The sequence below is a fragment of the Eucyclogobius newberryi genome, unplaced genomic scaffold, assembly GCF_026437365.1.
Source record: "Eucyclogobius newberryi isolate DKJ021-1_F unplaced genomic scaffold, fEucNew1.0.hap1 SCAF_12, whole genome shotgun sequence".
NCBI lineage: Eukaryota > Metazoa > Chordata > Actinopteri > Gobiiformes > Gobiidae > Eucyclogobius > Eucyclogobius newberryi.
Window position 1 is genome coordinate 17,092,874 of NW_027315746.1, and position 14,263 is coordinate 17,107,136.

Here is a 14,263-nt window from a genome sequence, read left to right on the forward strand (position 1 = left end):
AAAAAATATTAATCAGAACATTTATGTATGCAAAAATGTACCTCATTTCATAATAGATCCACGCTAAATATTCAGTGACATTTTGGTGTTAAAAGATCCATCATCTGTTCGTTCCATGGATCTATTATGGTTCGTTCCAATAGATCCATGGTTCGTTCGACAAAGGAAATATGAAAACAAAACCCTAGCGCCCCCGCGTGTGCAGGCGGTGAGACTACTGTGCATTCAATCAATGCCATGGAGGGCGAAACACACTGCTCTGGTGATGCGTGCTCATTTTACTTACTTTTTAGCCTATAATTACTACATATAAACCTCCAGACTTGCACTGACTCTGGGCATAAGTGCTATATGTCGCTAGACTGTAATAAACATCATAATTTTGACCAGGAATTTAGTCAACATGAGCCCAGTCGATTGCTAAGCTAATAAGCATGCTAAGGGTAAGTGGGCTAAACTTTGTCAACTAAAAACAAAATAAAACGCCTACTTTATCAGGTGGACTCCGCGTTATATAGTAGCACAGTTTCGACATATTCGCGCTGGAATTGTCAAACATGGACCTTCATTTTTACTCTGAACTTTCTGACACCCAAAACGTGGATACTGAGTTTTTAAACCCACAAGCTTTTAGTGGTTACTCTGAGGAGAATAAGGTAAAGCCATCTCCACATCCATTTTCAAAGCCTTTCAAACATTGCTATTTATTCTATCCAATAATGGGAGATAAATGCTGTTTTCAGTTTTCTGGGGGAGGAGACAACTATCTTACAATAGATGGAGGTGGTCATCCTTTCCTCTCTGCTGAAGTGAGTGTGCAAAAGTGCACTTGAGTCATTATTCCATCATGGTCTTTTGTGAAGTGTTGTTTTGTTATATTCCTGTGTCTGTTCTGTTTTGCTTGTCTCGTACAGCACACCTTTCATACACCCAGTCTGGGTGATGAGGTCTTTGAGATCCCTCCCATCTCCCTTGACCCGGATTCAGCCCTGAACATCAGTGATGCTGTGTCCACCTTTGAGACGCCCGGGTCCCGCAGTCTTGTGAGCAACATGGTGGTGGAGACCAACGACCCTTCATTCGCTTCAACCTTTTTCAACTCGGGGTCCCAAGGCATGGCCCAACAGAACCTCCGGGGAGAGGCACACAGTGAGGGAAGCGTGCTCCTCAGCTCCTCTGCCTTGGTAAATATTTAATCTCTCTATTTATATCCCGATAACAATAGTCAGATAATATTATGTCAATTTAACTTATGTGTGTCTTTAATTGTTGAGGCTTAATTATCAGACGAATGTGAAATGTATTTTCAAATGAATATCACTTTATTCCCTTATGCAGCAAAACCTTTTCCTTTTTTTAATCAGCTCTTTTTGTAGTATTTTTTCGATGAATATCATTTTCATTATTATAATTTAGCAGATCGTCAAAACAACCTTTATAATTGTTACCTGAATTTCAATATACGGTGTGTAATTCTGTTGAGTTATTAAATATTTGTAATTATTGTGTGTCTGGTTGTAGGAAATGGGAAATTCAGCCTCGCATTTTGGCAGTTCCTCTCCAATGACGATTGATGTTCAGCTTGGAGATATTGAGCCAGGTCTTTTGGTAAGCGGTCAACTCGGCACTATAAACCCATCAGTGCTGACGCTGGGCCTTGGCGACATCAGCGAGAGGTCAGAAGTGATGCCCACAGCACCGTCACCCACAGGCTCCCTACAAGACGAGGACATGGATGACTTCAAGGTTATATCATACATTGTTGACTAATGGTAAATACTGGAATGACTGTAGCTGATGCAATAATGATTTTTATTTCAGAGGAGCGTTCTTGCAGATTCTCCTCTTTCTGTTACCTCATCCGCTGCCGTTTCACACATGTTGTCCCAGAGCGGCTTGGCAGCTTCGACAGCCCGGAGAGGTGGAGGGAAACCTGCCACTTTAGCCTCGCCGACAACAGTAGCAAAAAAGCCTCAGAAGCCAGTGTCGGCATATGCTTTGTTCTTCAGAGACACGCAGGCGGCCATTAAGGGCCAAAACCCAAACGCAAGTTTTGGGGAGGTGTCCAAAATAGTCGCTTCAATGTGGGATAGTCTGGCCGAGGAGCAGAAACAGGTAGGACATTGTCACACTTTTACCGTTGCCTATCTTTATACATGCAGCAATATACAGTACTGGAACAAGTATTATGAAATGATGTTGATGTCTGAAATGACATTTCATAATTTTAATAATGATAACATATCTGCTGCTCTATTGGTTAAAGCCCCAGTACGTAACATTATAGCTGAAAAATAGACTAAATGAAAAGCGCTTTTCAATTTCAAATTTGTAGTTTTTTTTCCCGCTGGTTTTTGTGGTTGTTTTTTTGTTGTTTGTGACTTATATCCTATTGTGTGGTATAAAACATATTGGAAAATGTTCCTCCTCCACCAAGTTACATAATGTTTCTTCAGTGATCAGGTCAGACATTTATGTTGTGTTATGTCTTAGGTTTACAAGAAAAAGACAGAGATGGCTAAAAAAGGTTATCTAAAAGCCCTCGCAGCATATAAGGCCAACCAGCTCTCACAGGTACAGCAAATACCACATTTTTTGTTTTTAAAACATATTTCAAATAACATCTGGTTGCACTAACTCACAATGCTCTTAACTTAGTGTATCTCTGAAGAGATGGAGGCCGAGTCGACGTCACCTCAGGGTGAAGGCAGTCCCCATTCAGCCCTCTCCTCCACAGAAGAAAGCACTCCCAACATCATATTAAACACAGGGACAAAACCCACAGCTACGGCGCAGTCTCCAACCATAACTAAGATTATTATCCCTAAGCACATGCTGCAGCCCGGGCGCCAGGTGTTCACTGTGTTGCCAGGTGGGGTGCACATGTTACAGCCCACCACGCTCCTGATCTCTGGTGCTGCTCGTGGGCCACCTCCACTGCAGCAGATGCAAAACGCTCCTCCACCTCCACGGCTTCAGCAGATGGCCCCGGCCCCTCCGCGGCTGCAGGCCAAGCCCTCCACAGCTCAGAGCGTGTCTGTCTCTGCCGCGCCGCCGCCTCTGCAGATCAAAATAGTGCCCGCTTCAGTGCAGCCGGCGACGGTGGAGTTGGTGAGCTCCGCAGATGAGCAAGGAAACACCGAAGATGACGATGTAACGGAAGTGGAGCCTGTGGAAGAGGTGCTCGGCGTTTTTATTTGTAGAAATATTTAAAGCAAGTGTTGTAGTATATTTTCAGAGATGCTTTTTGTCCAATCGCCCATGGTATAAAAATCGATACCCAGATATTAATCGACACTAAAACTTTAATCAAAACAAGATACTTATTCAAAACGAGTATCGATACTGACAAATCACCCAGGACAAAATTGGAAAAGTTGTAGAATGGTCTTTATCTATATCAGAACTATTATAAGATCACACATTGTTTTGTGTTGAATATAATAATACTTAACATATTTTCTTCTATCATTAAGGTATAATTGTTATCGCATTCACAAATTATTTTATTAAAACGTATCTATAATCACTTTATAAAACAATATAAACACTGTATGGAACAATATATTTAAGGGTTATTTTATTATTGTGATATTGTTAGTCGTGATATTTTCTGAACATATAGTACTTGAAACGTGTTATCGTGACTACATAGAATTGAGTATATGATCTGTATTGTCAGGATGTGATGGAGGTGAGCGCGCCCTCGCTCAGATCGAAGATGGTCTGCCTCAGAGCCGGCTGTAACAAACCCGCTGTGGACAGTGAGGACTGGGACAAAGAATACTGCAGCAACGAATGTGTGGCCACTCACTGCAGGTAAGACACACGAGAAGCAGAAATGTGCTCAAATAAGAGTTCCGTTACTGAGCCAAAATATCCATGTTTGAGGCCAGTTATGATCAAAGTATTGCCTCCAATATAAATGACCGGGGTTGTAACGACTCAATAATGTTTGTTTCCAGGGACATTTTTCAGGCGTGGTGCTCCATCAAAAGCCAGTCTGTTGCGGCTGTGAAGTGAACTCTGCTCCTACAAAAAACTCATTGCCAGTATTTGTTTGTTAGTCTTACTTGTATTTAAAATATAACGTGAAGGTCATAGTTTTCGTATTCATTTGTACATTGCACCGTTGAACTTTCATCAAATGGCACTGCAATAAAACTGGTCCGCAGTGGCACTAGATCAGTAACTGAAGACTTTAGGCAGCTAGAGATTTATGTGTTCAGACAGTAGACATTTTACCACAATTGTATTTGACTTGTTCTTACAGTATTTTTCTATCTGTGAATCTGAATAGTAATTTTTAAAAATGTGTTGATACTGTTCGCATTTGTGTTGTTGCTCTTGGTATCAAGGCTGTTTCTTTCATACATGTTCTAATGCAAGATTCATTTTGTACAAAGTCAGACATTTTTATACAAAACTGTTGGATTCTATGACCACCAAAGTGCTTAATTTTCCTGATTTCTAAATAAATGAGAACAAACTTCTCTCGGTAGTTATCTTTTTATTATTTTCATGTGCACACACATGAATAAATATGACAAAATAGTGTTGCCTGCAGTCAGTTTTATAATATGGTTGCTCATCTTATTTTATTAAATCGGTGTTTGTCTAACGGTGGTACACAGGCTTTTTTGTTTTGAATTCATTTATGCCTTTAAATTGGGGACTTGGGCCTGATTACCCAAGGATTCAGTTCTGGGTTAAAGCTGATCGAAGCCCTGTTTTAAACCTGGTACAGTCCATAGTTTTTTTTTATTTAAAAAGTCCTGTTTTTCAAATATGAATTGATATTTACAAAGGGATTCAACCTGCATCATTAGGTCGTCCTGTACTTGGTGTTGTGCTACACATCTCTGCAACCAACTGTTCAATTTAGAATCAAACTTATTCAGGCTTTTGTCCCACTTTGGCTTACTCTTTTCATCGGGAACTACTTTAGTCCAACTTTTCATTATGATTCTTTTCTTTGGTAGTGCTTGGGTAAAAGTAAATAATATATTATTATATATTATAATATTTTATTTTCTTCATTAGTTGGTTACAATTGTATTTATTTATTTTATACACGTTAAAAACAGACAAGACAGACAAGCCTTTATATAAATATCAGCTTAACAAATAAATGCTTTTCACTCCAGTGTATTTTAACACCACACACAACCCTGTCATTACAATCTGCCGTCATGTTTCAATTAAAAATAAATCCATTGTAAGAACCTTTCACAATTACGCAGAGCTACTCAACGCCAGAGTACATCATGAGACTGGGGTTTCTCTGACTCTAAAAGCCTTCAAGATGGAGGCCGAGCTGGAGAGTTCAGCTCGATACAGTCCGAACCCGAGGCACACCGGCTCCGTCAGGTCAACACTGAACTCATGAAGCTTTGTCACTTTGCCTTCTCCGGTGCTGAACGCGATGCTTCCTCTGACAAAGTTCACGGTCACTATTAAGCGGTTGGTCTTTAGACTTTCAACCAGAGCGGTTTTCTCTTTGTTGTGAAGCACGTACAGTTTGCCTTTATCGGTGTGTGCGAGGCTCCACGACTTTGCATTGTTCCCAAATGAACTTGTTTCTTTGATTTTGCGCTGGATGCTCTTGAAAGCCACAGCGATTTCCCAGGACCCGTCGGCCTCCACCTCCCAAACGTGAGTCCCGGAGGTAAAGCATTGGGAGGAGAGCACCTGGGGGACCGCCATGAAGCGGTGTCTACTGTTGGGGTACTCCACCTTGGCCTTCACCCGCTGCACCGTCTGCAGGTCCTCAGACACTTTCAGGTAAGGACTCACACTGTCCAGGTCCAACATCAGGTTTTCTGGAGAGAAAGAGAAATATGAAATGTTTTCCATAAATGTAGAAGACTCTGGTCCAAAAAAAAACAGGACAATAAAAGTCCTGTTTGTTTTGGACGAGTGACAGGTGGCTTTAACCCCTAAGTGTGTGTGTGTGTGTGTGTGAAATATCAAAAGCGGCAGGTACTTTCAGTTAGCTCTAAAAATACTATCTGGCATAAATATCTGCTAAATAACACTTTTACTCTGCTTATCCATAATAACTCAACACTTCTTACCGATGTTGAACTGTTCGTAAGAAAGGATCAGTGAAGTTATTCTAAATGTATCTCTTTTAAACAAAACGTTGTGTTCAAACCTTTTTACCTTCATCGTGACTCTGTACTGGAGCTTGCCATCTGCACGAATAGTCCTGGTCCAACTTCAGCTCTATGCAGGACAAACAACAACAAAATGTTACCTATTTCATAATTATTGATTTTTCATGAAACCGTGCAAGACGACCACCTGCTATTGTGGAGTACATTTTTTGCACGTGCGTTTCCTGCTTTTCCCACTTGTCGGTCAGTTTATGATTCTCCAAAGAGTAGTTGTACGCTGCAGGGAAATGGATAAAACGATAACAAAAATCTGTATTCAGGAGCCGTTCGGTGTCGTTGGTTTGATTCTTACCGTAATACAGAACTATGAACCACAAACACAGTAGGACGACCGTGACGCTGTTAAAACAAGAGTCCAGGGAGTTCATTCTTTTTCTCTGTCAAAAGAATTTATACAATTTATCAAAAGACATGCACAGAAGATTGGTCATTTATTATTGACAGTCTGATTGTCCGGTGTTAACCTTCTTTAGCCATTATTTTCTCTAGTCACTCAAAATAGAAATACACTGCAAAAGGAGTGATTTTTTAAGTCATCTGCTTGATTTTTGACTTTGTGAAACTCACGTCTCGATGGATTTCCTCTTGGAGACTATTAACAGAAGAGGTAGATTCCGACAGCTTTTCTTGAAGTACTTTGAGTTGTCCATTCATGTACTCCTTATAACAAAATAATAAAATATATTAGCGCCAGATTAGTAAGATAAGAAGTCCCCGGACTATACAACTGTGTAACAATTTAACTTTTTGGAGGTTTTTGTTGAAAGATGCCACAGCACACCATCCATTAAAACATCATATTATTATTATATAGAGGTGTAAATAATGTCTGTGTCGCTGCGGTGCTCTGTGAATGTTGCATTAGTGGTCAGATTGTGTCTTCTTCTGGTTGATATGTTTGATCAGGTTTCAAGACTCTCCAAAATGAATATCTGTGTGAATTTGTGAACACTTTTCTCTTTTTTAGGCGCACCTGACAATCCCGCAAGGCACACTGGTGTTCCCTGGGTGAAATCAAGAAAATAAACTATTGTCTAGACCAGGGGTGGGCAAACTACGGCCCGCGGACCACATGTGGCCCGTTTGTCTTTATAATCCGCCCCGCCAAGCCAAACATGCAAAGTAATATTTTATATCTTTTTTTTATTTCTATTTTCGTTTTTTGCCCTCAAGCATCTTTCTGCACTTGTATCTTTAATAAATATGATGTGAAATGAATTATGAAATAATAGATTCAATAGCCAATATAGTTTATTTGATATTTAATTTTTTTTTATTTATTTTTTTCACACCAATGATCGCGGGCCGGCCCTCCGCTCCTTGCCTGGATTCGAATATGGCCCTCGGAGGAAAATGATTGCCCACCCCTGGTCTAGACGTTTGAGCACAAAGACAGCGGCATAACTAAATCAAAATGGCACAAAATTAATTAAAAATGTGTAATTTTTAACAATGCTAAGTGTCATTGTACAAAAGAAATAGTCATTTTACTAGTTAAAAATATACTATCTTGAGCTAGGTTTGGTCACCACCGGACAGAACAATTTCCCATAGTGCACCGCAGAACCAGGAGGAAACTACATTGTGAAGCCCTCAGACTTACAGTGAGCTGCCTCTTCATCACGTTGCAGGTCTGAGTTGCCAGGTCATTTTGCTTGGTTTTGAGGGAGCACAAGTTGCATATGTACTTTCTGGTGATGCGACAGTAGTATCGGAGCACTTGGTCGTCGTGTTGGGGACATTTGCGCTCGGGCAGGTCGCTCAGGGGCTCGACCAGAGGGTGTCCCGTGTAAACCGGCAGCTCCAGGTGTGATTTGACATGCGTTTGGCACAAAGACACCTCACACTTCAGACATGTTTTAACAGCCAGAGTCGAGTTATCAGGGCAACAGTCACAGTAGACGTTCTTCTCCTCTTTCTCCTGTGCATAGAAAACAATATAGTGGTTATAGATCAGAATGAACGCACTTTATACAAAAAACGATACTCAAGTAAAAAGAATTCAGCAGACAAATCATGGCGTAGTGAACCAGAACAAACACTTCTGGGATGTTTTAATTTAAAAACTGTGCTGCCCAAACAGTGAACTGACCGTAAAGTACAAACGTACGTTAATTTATTTGTATTTTTTCATGAAGGTTTTTTGCAACTTTTATCACATATTTCTAAAATGTGTGAAAATACAGACCTCAATATTTATATTTGAATGGGATAATGCATATTATTGAACGTCTGTAACAAGTAATTGTAGTGAAATTAATCAAAATTATAGCAAAGAAGCTCATTTCCATCAGTTTTCAATTTTGCCAAATCTGATATTATTTTGTAGATATTTCACTTACATTACCCTTGCTCCTGTACTCTTCTGCGATACCAGACAGAGTGTAGTTGTTTTGGATCTCCACGACCAGTCCAAAGTCAGCCCTGCAATCAGGACAGCGAAAGGGGACCCCTGAGGTGACCATCCTCTGCACACAGGTGAGGCAGAAGCTGTGGCCACAGGGCAGTTGCCGTGGGTCTTTGAAGATGTCCTGGCACACGGGACATGTCAACAACTGCGCCAACTGCAGTCGCTCATTCTCGTCAGTGTTTGCCATGATGGTTCCACAAGCTTTATTTCACAGGAGAGACAGTACAATATTAATCCACTGCCGGAGTTGGTACTGAAATGTGTACTTCTGTATTGAATGGCCAAGATTAGTAAATTATATTTCAAACAAGTTTGAAATGATTCACACATACCATTTTAAATTACAGAATGATGAGTCCTACATAGAAAAAACATTTAAAATCCTACTGCACATTAAAGCTGGGGTACCCGAATGTTCACACTGCAAAACTGGAACACATTTTTAAAATGTGTTTAACTTGTTCCAAGTTCTCACAAACTCTTTGGCACACCATTAATATTCACAAGCAAACATTTTCAGGCTTGTGTGCACGGCTTTACGCTTAACGCTTTTTTCAGATAAAACTGGGTGGACCACCAAAGTAAGACCAATCAGAACGCTGCTTTCAGCTCCTACTTCCAGATTGATGAGATATAAAATATGTTGTTGTTGTTGTTGTTGTTGTTGTTGTTGTTATTATTACATGCAGACAGCACAACATACTGCTCTATTCTTAGAGGAACAACACTAAATTGCCTTATTTAAAAAAAGAAGAAGCCCTTTTAAGAAGCAGCTTTTCAGGTGCCCACCACTGACGTGATATTATTGCCTTGTCTAGATTAGAATGTGACACAGATTTGGAATTAAATCTATTTATAATCTATTTAGCTTTATTCAGTTACAGGCATTTTTATAGCTGAAAAACATATAGAAAAACGGATTTCATTCTGTGAGTGGGGTTGCCTCTCCACAGAACAGACCTGTATCTTGGCCTAGCATGCTGCTAGTCTTCGTGAAGCTGGATGTGTTTAATCCCATAGTGTGGAACATGCCAGGCAAAACAATAACATCTCTGTGGAGACACCAGTAAAACTGCAGAGGGCAACTTTAATATTCAGATTCGTTCATATAAGTGATAACCAACCACCAACTAAAGGAGTTTGTGAATGGCTCATTCAATCCTAAAATGAGCCTGAGGGATGTTTCAATTACATTAAAAGCGACCACAAAAAAAAAAAAAAGTTCTAAAACGTACAAAATAGCCGTGCTATAACGAGAGCATTAACGGAAAAGAATGGGCTATTATTGAAATGACAACTTCAAACTATAGGCAATAAAAACAGTTTAAAAGTCTAACCATAGAATCATACCATTTATCGTGAAGCAGTAGTCTTGGTTGTAATATGAGTTGTTTTCTGTTTCTCTTGCTGTGCGTTTGAAGCTCAAACCGAAAGCGCTGCTGCACTTCCTGTGGGCGTGGTCTCAGAGGTGGTTCAGACTGTAAATGTCATTTTATCATTGTTTATCTACTAAAGAGATTAGACTTCACCAAATATAGAAGTTGCTGTTTATTAATTTACAGTAAGGCATAAAATAATAGTTGCTCATGTGTTCAACAAGGGGAATATTATTAGTGTGTCACAATCTCAGGGACAAAGGTCAAACAGATTCTCAGCAGTTCAATAATTTAATAGATTTATATGTTTATATGGTGTATACAACGTAACCTACTTATTTGTTTATACTATTTTGTAAAACACAACAGCTCTTATCAGTGGTCTTTGTAATTTGTACAATTATCATTATTCTTTACTTTTTCAACTCTGAAAACTCACAAATCTAAACAGAAAAGAAAAGTTGCGCTCACTGTCTGTGACCTGAAAGCCTAACTTGTGCCAACCACAGATAAGATAATGCAGCTATGACTACAGCTTTATCTGACTGATAGGAACGTCCCAAGGCTGTGCCACATTTAATATACCCCAAAAGTAAAATATTTGAAAGGTGCAAGAATTGCACATTACAATCATTTAGTATTTCTCTTTTACTCTAGTGAACTACTGTACACTAAGTATACAATATATTGACTGTTAAGTAGGAGTAAAATGGTAGCTGAAAACTAGCAGCAAGTACAATTTTATTAGAAACCCAAATTAAATTTGCTAGTACATTTACTTATTTACTCACCTCTGACTACAAGGAAACCTAAAGTATGGCATTATATAATGACATATACACTTCACAAAATATAAGATTTTATTACAATTATGATCACTCTTTTACAAAAAGGATAGGCACACAAATCAGAGAAGCAGAAAAGTATGCTTTAGCATCACTATAACCGAGATTAACATGTTTCTATTAGTGTAAAATTAAACAATTACAATTCCTGATGAGAAGAACAAAGCTCTTTAAAAAAAAAAAAAAAAAAAAAAAAAAAAAGGTCCAGAAGGTTGCTACTTTCTCATGGGAATGGATTTTAGCATTAAGTAATTTAAGAGAAACTCCAGTGTAATGTGTAATGTGTAATTATATATATATATATATATATATATATATATATATATATATATATATATATATATATATATATATATATATATATATATGTTGATTTTATAGATTAATGTAAACAACAGATTAACAATCTGTTAACAGGAAGAATGTTCCAGTGTAAAGAATGCATATATAAAACAAACCTTTCTACGGTTTATAATCTTCAGTATCATAGTGTTCTTAAAGTTCATTGTCCCCCTGAGGTAAAGCTGCACATGTTCTGTGTGTGGTGTGACGCTACAAGCCGGCGATTCTCCTGAAAGAAGGAACAAAGAAGCTACACTGGCTCAAGGTGTGTTTCTCCAAGTTCTTCTGAATCCTGAAGGTTTTACCACAGGCCGAGCAGTTGTAAGGCTTCTCTCCAGAGTGGAAGCGGACGTGAGCTTTCAGGTTTTCTCGGAGCCGGAAACACTTCCCACACTGAGGGCAGCTATGCGGCCGCTCGCCCGTGTGGAACCGCATGTGCCTCCGTAGGCTCTTCCTAAGGGCAAAAGGCTTTGAGCAATGTGAACACTCGTAGGGCTTTTCTCCAGTGTGGAAGCGCTCGTGACGGCGAAGAATCTTCCTGTGCTTAAACGTTTTCCCACATTTGCTGCATGCGTAGCCATTTCGACAATGAGTAACAATTTTCTGCAAGCGCCATACGCCGTTGTCACACTTTGTGAAGCAGCACAGACGATGGCCCGTGTGAAGACTCTGGTGAGGCCGGAGGTCTTTGGGCAGACACCAACCCACTTTCCCATTCACAAACCCATCCTGAGGTTTGGGAACACTCGGAGGCACTGACAGAACATTGACCAGTTGTACCACACATGGTGTTAGTAACTTCAAATCCAGAGATTGCAGCTTAATCGCGAGTTGGTTCTGGGGAGACACAGCAGCCTGAGCAGGGGTGATGGTCCCGTCGGACAGAGACGGGCTGTGGGCTCTGCCTTTAGCTGTGCTCACTTTGGCTTGCTGAGGCTCTGCTTGACACGACTTCCCTGAGCTCTCAGAATCTGCTTTTACAGAGCGCGTCTTGAGGACTATTGGGCAAACAAACTTAGTCTGGTCCAGCGTGCCATCACTGATATTCTGTTGGATCATGTACACCTTATTTTTACTGGAAGAGCGCTGTGGACTTTTGAGACATTTGTCTGTAGATGCTGGTGGGGGAAAAAAAAAAATGTTTTTGAATATAAAGCAACAGGTATATAAAATATATTTGCTTTTGCATGCTTATGTTTAATTACTCCAGACATCCTCTTCATGTTATGGGACATTATTTTTAATGCAAATACACATGGTTTAACACATACCCGTGGGTTCATCCTGAGGTTCACTTTTCATGTGTGACTCTGTCTGGGTGTGACTCTGAGCAGTAGGTTCTATTTGAAGAAGATTCTGCAACAAGTCACCAGCCTCAAAATCCTGAAACCCACACAAAAAAAACAAGTTTAACCTCTCCCTCAATGTTTAAAATAATAATAATAATAATTCATTGAGACTGAAAGCTGGTGAAATAACATTCTCAGGATGATTCACATTCCCAACTGAACCACTGACCTCCTGTGTATTCATCGGTGACCATAGGGGGTCTGTGGGGGCTTCATCTTCTCCCCGTAACAGCCCGGAAGGCGTGAGTCTCTCCACCCTGAAACCATCCGAGCACAAGAATGGATCTGCAAGAGCAAGGGGGAGGGGAAGAGACAGGGCTCAGTGCACATTTTGCGGAACATGGGATTCCAGAGCAAGCAACACTCACCACAAAACAACATTAAACTTGCACAAATTCATGCAACAAAACACGAGGGAGTGAATGCATTTCTATTCAAATCCAGCATGAGCATAACACCGACGCCTGAAACCGTGTATTAAACCAGGAAGTAGCCCATTGAAGAAAAACAAAAATAACAATCAACACGTACTAGGCAAGGACGTCGACGTACAATTCACTTCGTCCACTTGCACTCCGACACTTTGTTTTGCCTTTGCAGCGTTTAAAGGGTCAACCGCCTTCACACTTCCGCCGTGGCCCGTGTCCGTGGCTACAGCCGTGGCTAAGTACGTGCGCTCGAACAATTTGGTCAACTCCACCGCGGCCGCCTTCACCAAAGTCCCCAGCAGCGTCTCCACCTGCTGCTGCAGCTCCACCGCGCCCCGGGACTGCATGCTGCGCCTGGGCTTCGTGCAGGAGCTCAAGTAATACGACAACAAAATATAGCTTTCCGTTAAATGTTATTTACCATCGAAGACCACCACATGGCTTAGGAAGGAGGCGTGTCCACGGACCGCGCAGGCGCAAAGCTCATACTGAAGCGCAACGACTAATATCAGAATAGGGTTTGTTTCTATTGCCAATGGACAACATTCACGAACACAGGAACTTTCTTTGGTGGTTTGGTGCGACATACAACGATGAACAATAATAAAGCAACATATATATAAAATCAAAAAGGGATTGCATTAAAGAAAAACAATTTGAATTTACTATAGGTTTAAAAATAGGTTTTAAAGAGGATAAAATAGGTTAAATTTACAGATGTAGTGCAGAAACTGAACAGTGCAGTGAGTGATTAAATTGTAGTTAAAGTGGCAGGTGTTTTTTTTTTTATATAGATTACTTTTTTACCTGTAGCCTTTACTAGACAGGAAAGGACAGGGTAAAATGGGGATGAGAGTGTAGGGAGGACATGCAGCAAACTGTTGGAATCACGACTCGAACTCACAACACTGCCGTCGTGAGTCCAACGGCAGATTCAGGTCTGGATGGACCGTAGCCTCCTGCCTGAGGGGAGCGGCTCAAATAGTCCATCTCCAGGGTGAGATGGGTCAGCAGTGATATGACCTGCACGTCCCAGAGTCCTGGAGACGTACAGGTCCTGCAGAGATGGAAGTCTGCAACCGATCACCTTCTCAGCAGAGGGCAATGAGCTGTAGTCTCTGTTTGTCCCTGGCTGTGGCTCCAGCGTACCACACGATGATGAAGGAGGTGAGGATGGACTCAATGATGGCTGTGTAGAACTGCACCATCATCTCCGCTGGCAGCTTGGCTTTCCTCAGCTGCCTCAGGAAGTACATCCTCTGCTGGGCCTTCTTGATGAGGGAGCTGATGGTGAGCTCCCACTTGAGGTCCCGGGTGATGGTGGTGCCGGGAAA

The 14,263-nt window shown here is 40.7% G+C and overlaps 3 protein-coding genes across 4 annotated transcripts; 1 reads left to right on the top strand and 2 right to left on the bottom strand.

The window, feature by feature from the left end:
• Positions 1 to 215: 215 nt before the first annotated feature.
• tox4a (TOX high mobility group box family member 4 a) lies at positions 216 to 4,493 on the top strand. 2 transcript variants are annotated; one of them, XM_072441020.1, is made up of 9 exons: positions 216 to 656; positions 744 to 809; positions 915 to 1,184; positions 1,522 to 1,746; positions 1,822 to 2,115; positions 2,494 to 2,574; positions 2,659 to 3,180; positions 3,683 to 3,819; positions 3,966 to 4,493. In XM_072441020.1, exons 1-9 carry the CDS (start codon positions 558 to 560, stop codon positions 4,021 to 4,023), a joined length of 1,752 nt encoding a protein of 583 aa, XP_072297121.1. In that variant the 5' UTR covers positions 216 to 557; the 3' UTR covers positions 4,024 to 4,493. The 2 variants fall into 2 exon arrangements, with proteins under 2 accessions (XP_072297121.1, XP_072297122.1); XM_072441021.1 differs by having other exon boundaries at positions 1,891 to 2,115.
• A 671-nt stretch (positions 4,494 to 5,164) lies between these two features.
• On the bottom strand, positions 5,165 to 8,817 carry LOC140356215 (nuclear factor 7, ovary-like). The gene is made up of 7 exons (XM_072441027.1): positions 8,522 to 8,817; positions 7,783 to 8,100; positions 6,747 to 6,839; positions 6,472 to 6,556; positions 6,307 to 6,396; positions 6,166 to 6,228; positions 5,165 to 5,822 (listed from the first exon to the last, which is right to left on the bottom strand). The coding sequence occupies exons 1-7, from the start codon at positions 8,774 to 8,776 to the stop codon at positions 5,266 to 5,268; spliced, it is 1,461 nt and encodes a 486-aa protein (XP_072297128.1). The 5' UTR covers positions 8,777 to 8,817; the 3' UTR covers positions 5,165 to 5,265.
• Positions 8,818 to 11,308: 2,491 nt separating this feature from the next.
• On the bottom strand, positions 11,309 to 13,386 carry LOC140356211 (uncharacterized). Its single transcript, XM_072441022.1, has 4 exons — positions 13,033 to 13,386; positions 12,671 to 12,786; positions 12,424 to 12,535; positions 11,309 to 12,270 (listed from the first exon to the last, which is right to left on the bottom strand). The coding sequence occupies exons 1-4, from the start codon at positions 13,274 to 13,276 to the stop codon at positions 11,363 to 11,365; spliced, it is 1,380 nt and encodes a 459-aa protein (XP_072297123.1). The 5' UTR covers positions 13,277 to 13,386; the 3' UTR covers positions 11,309 to 11,362.
• Between the last annotated feature and the right edge of the window lie 877 nt (positions 13,387 to 14,263).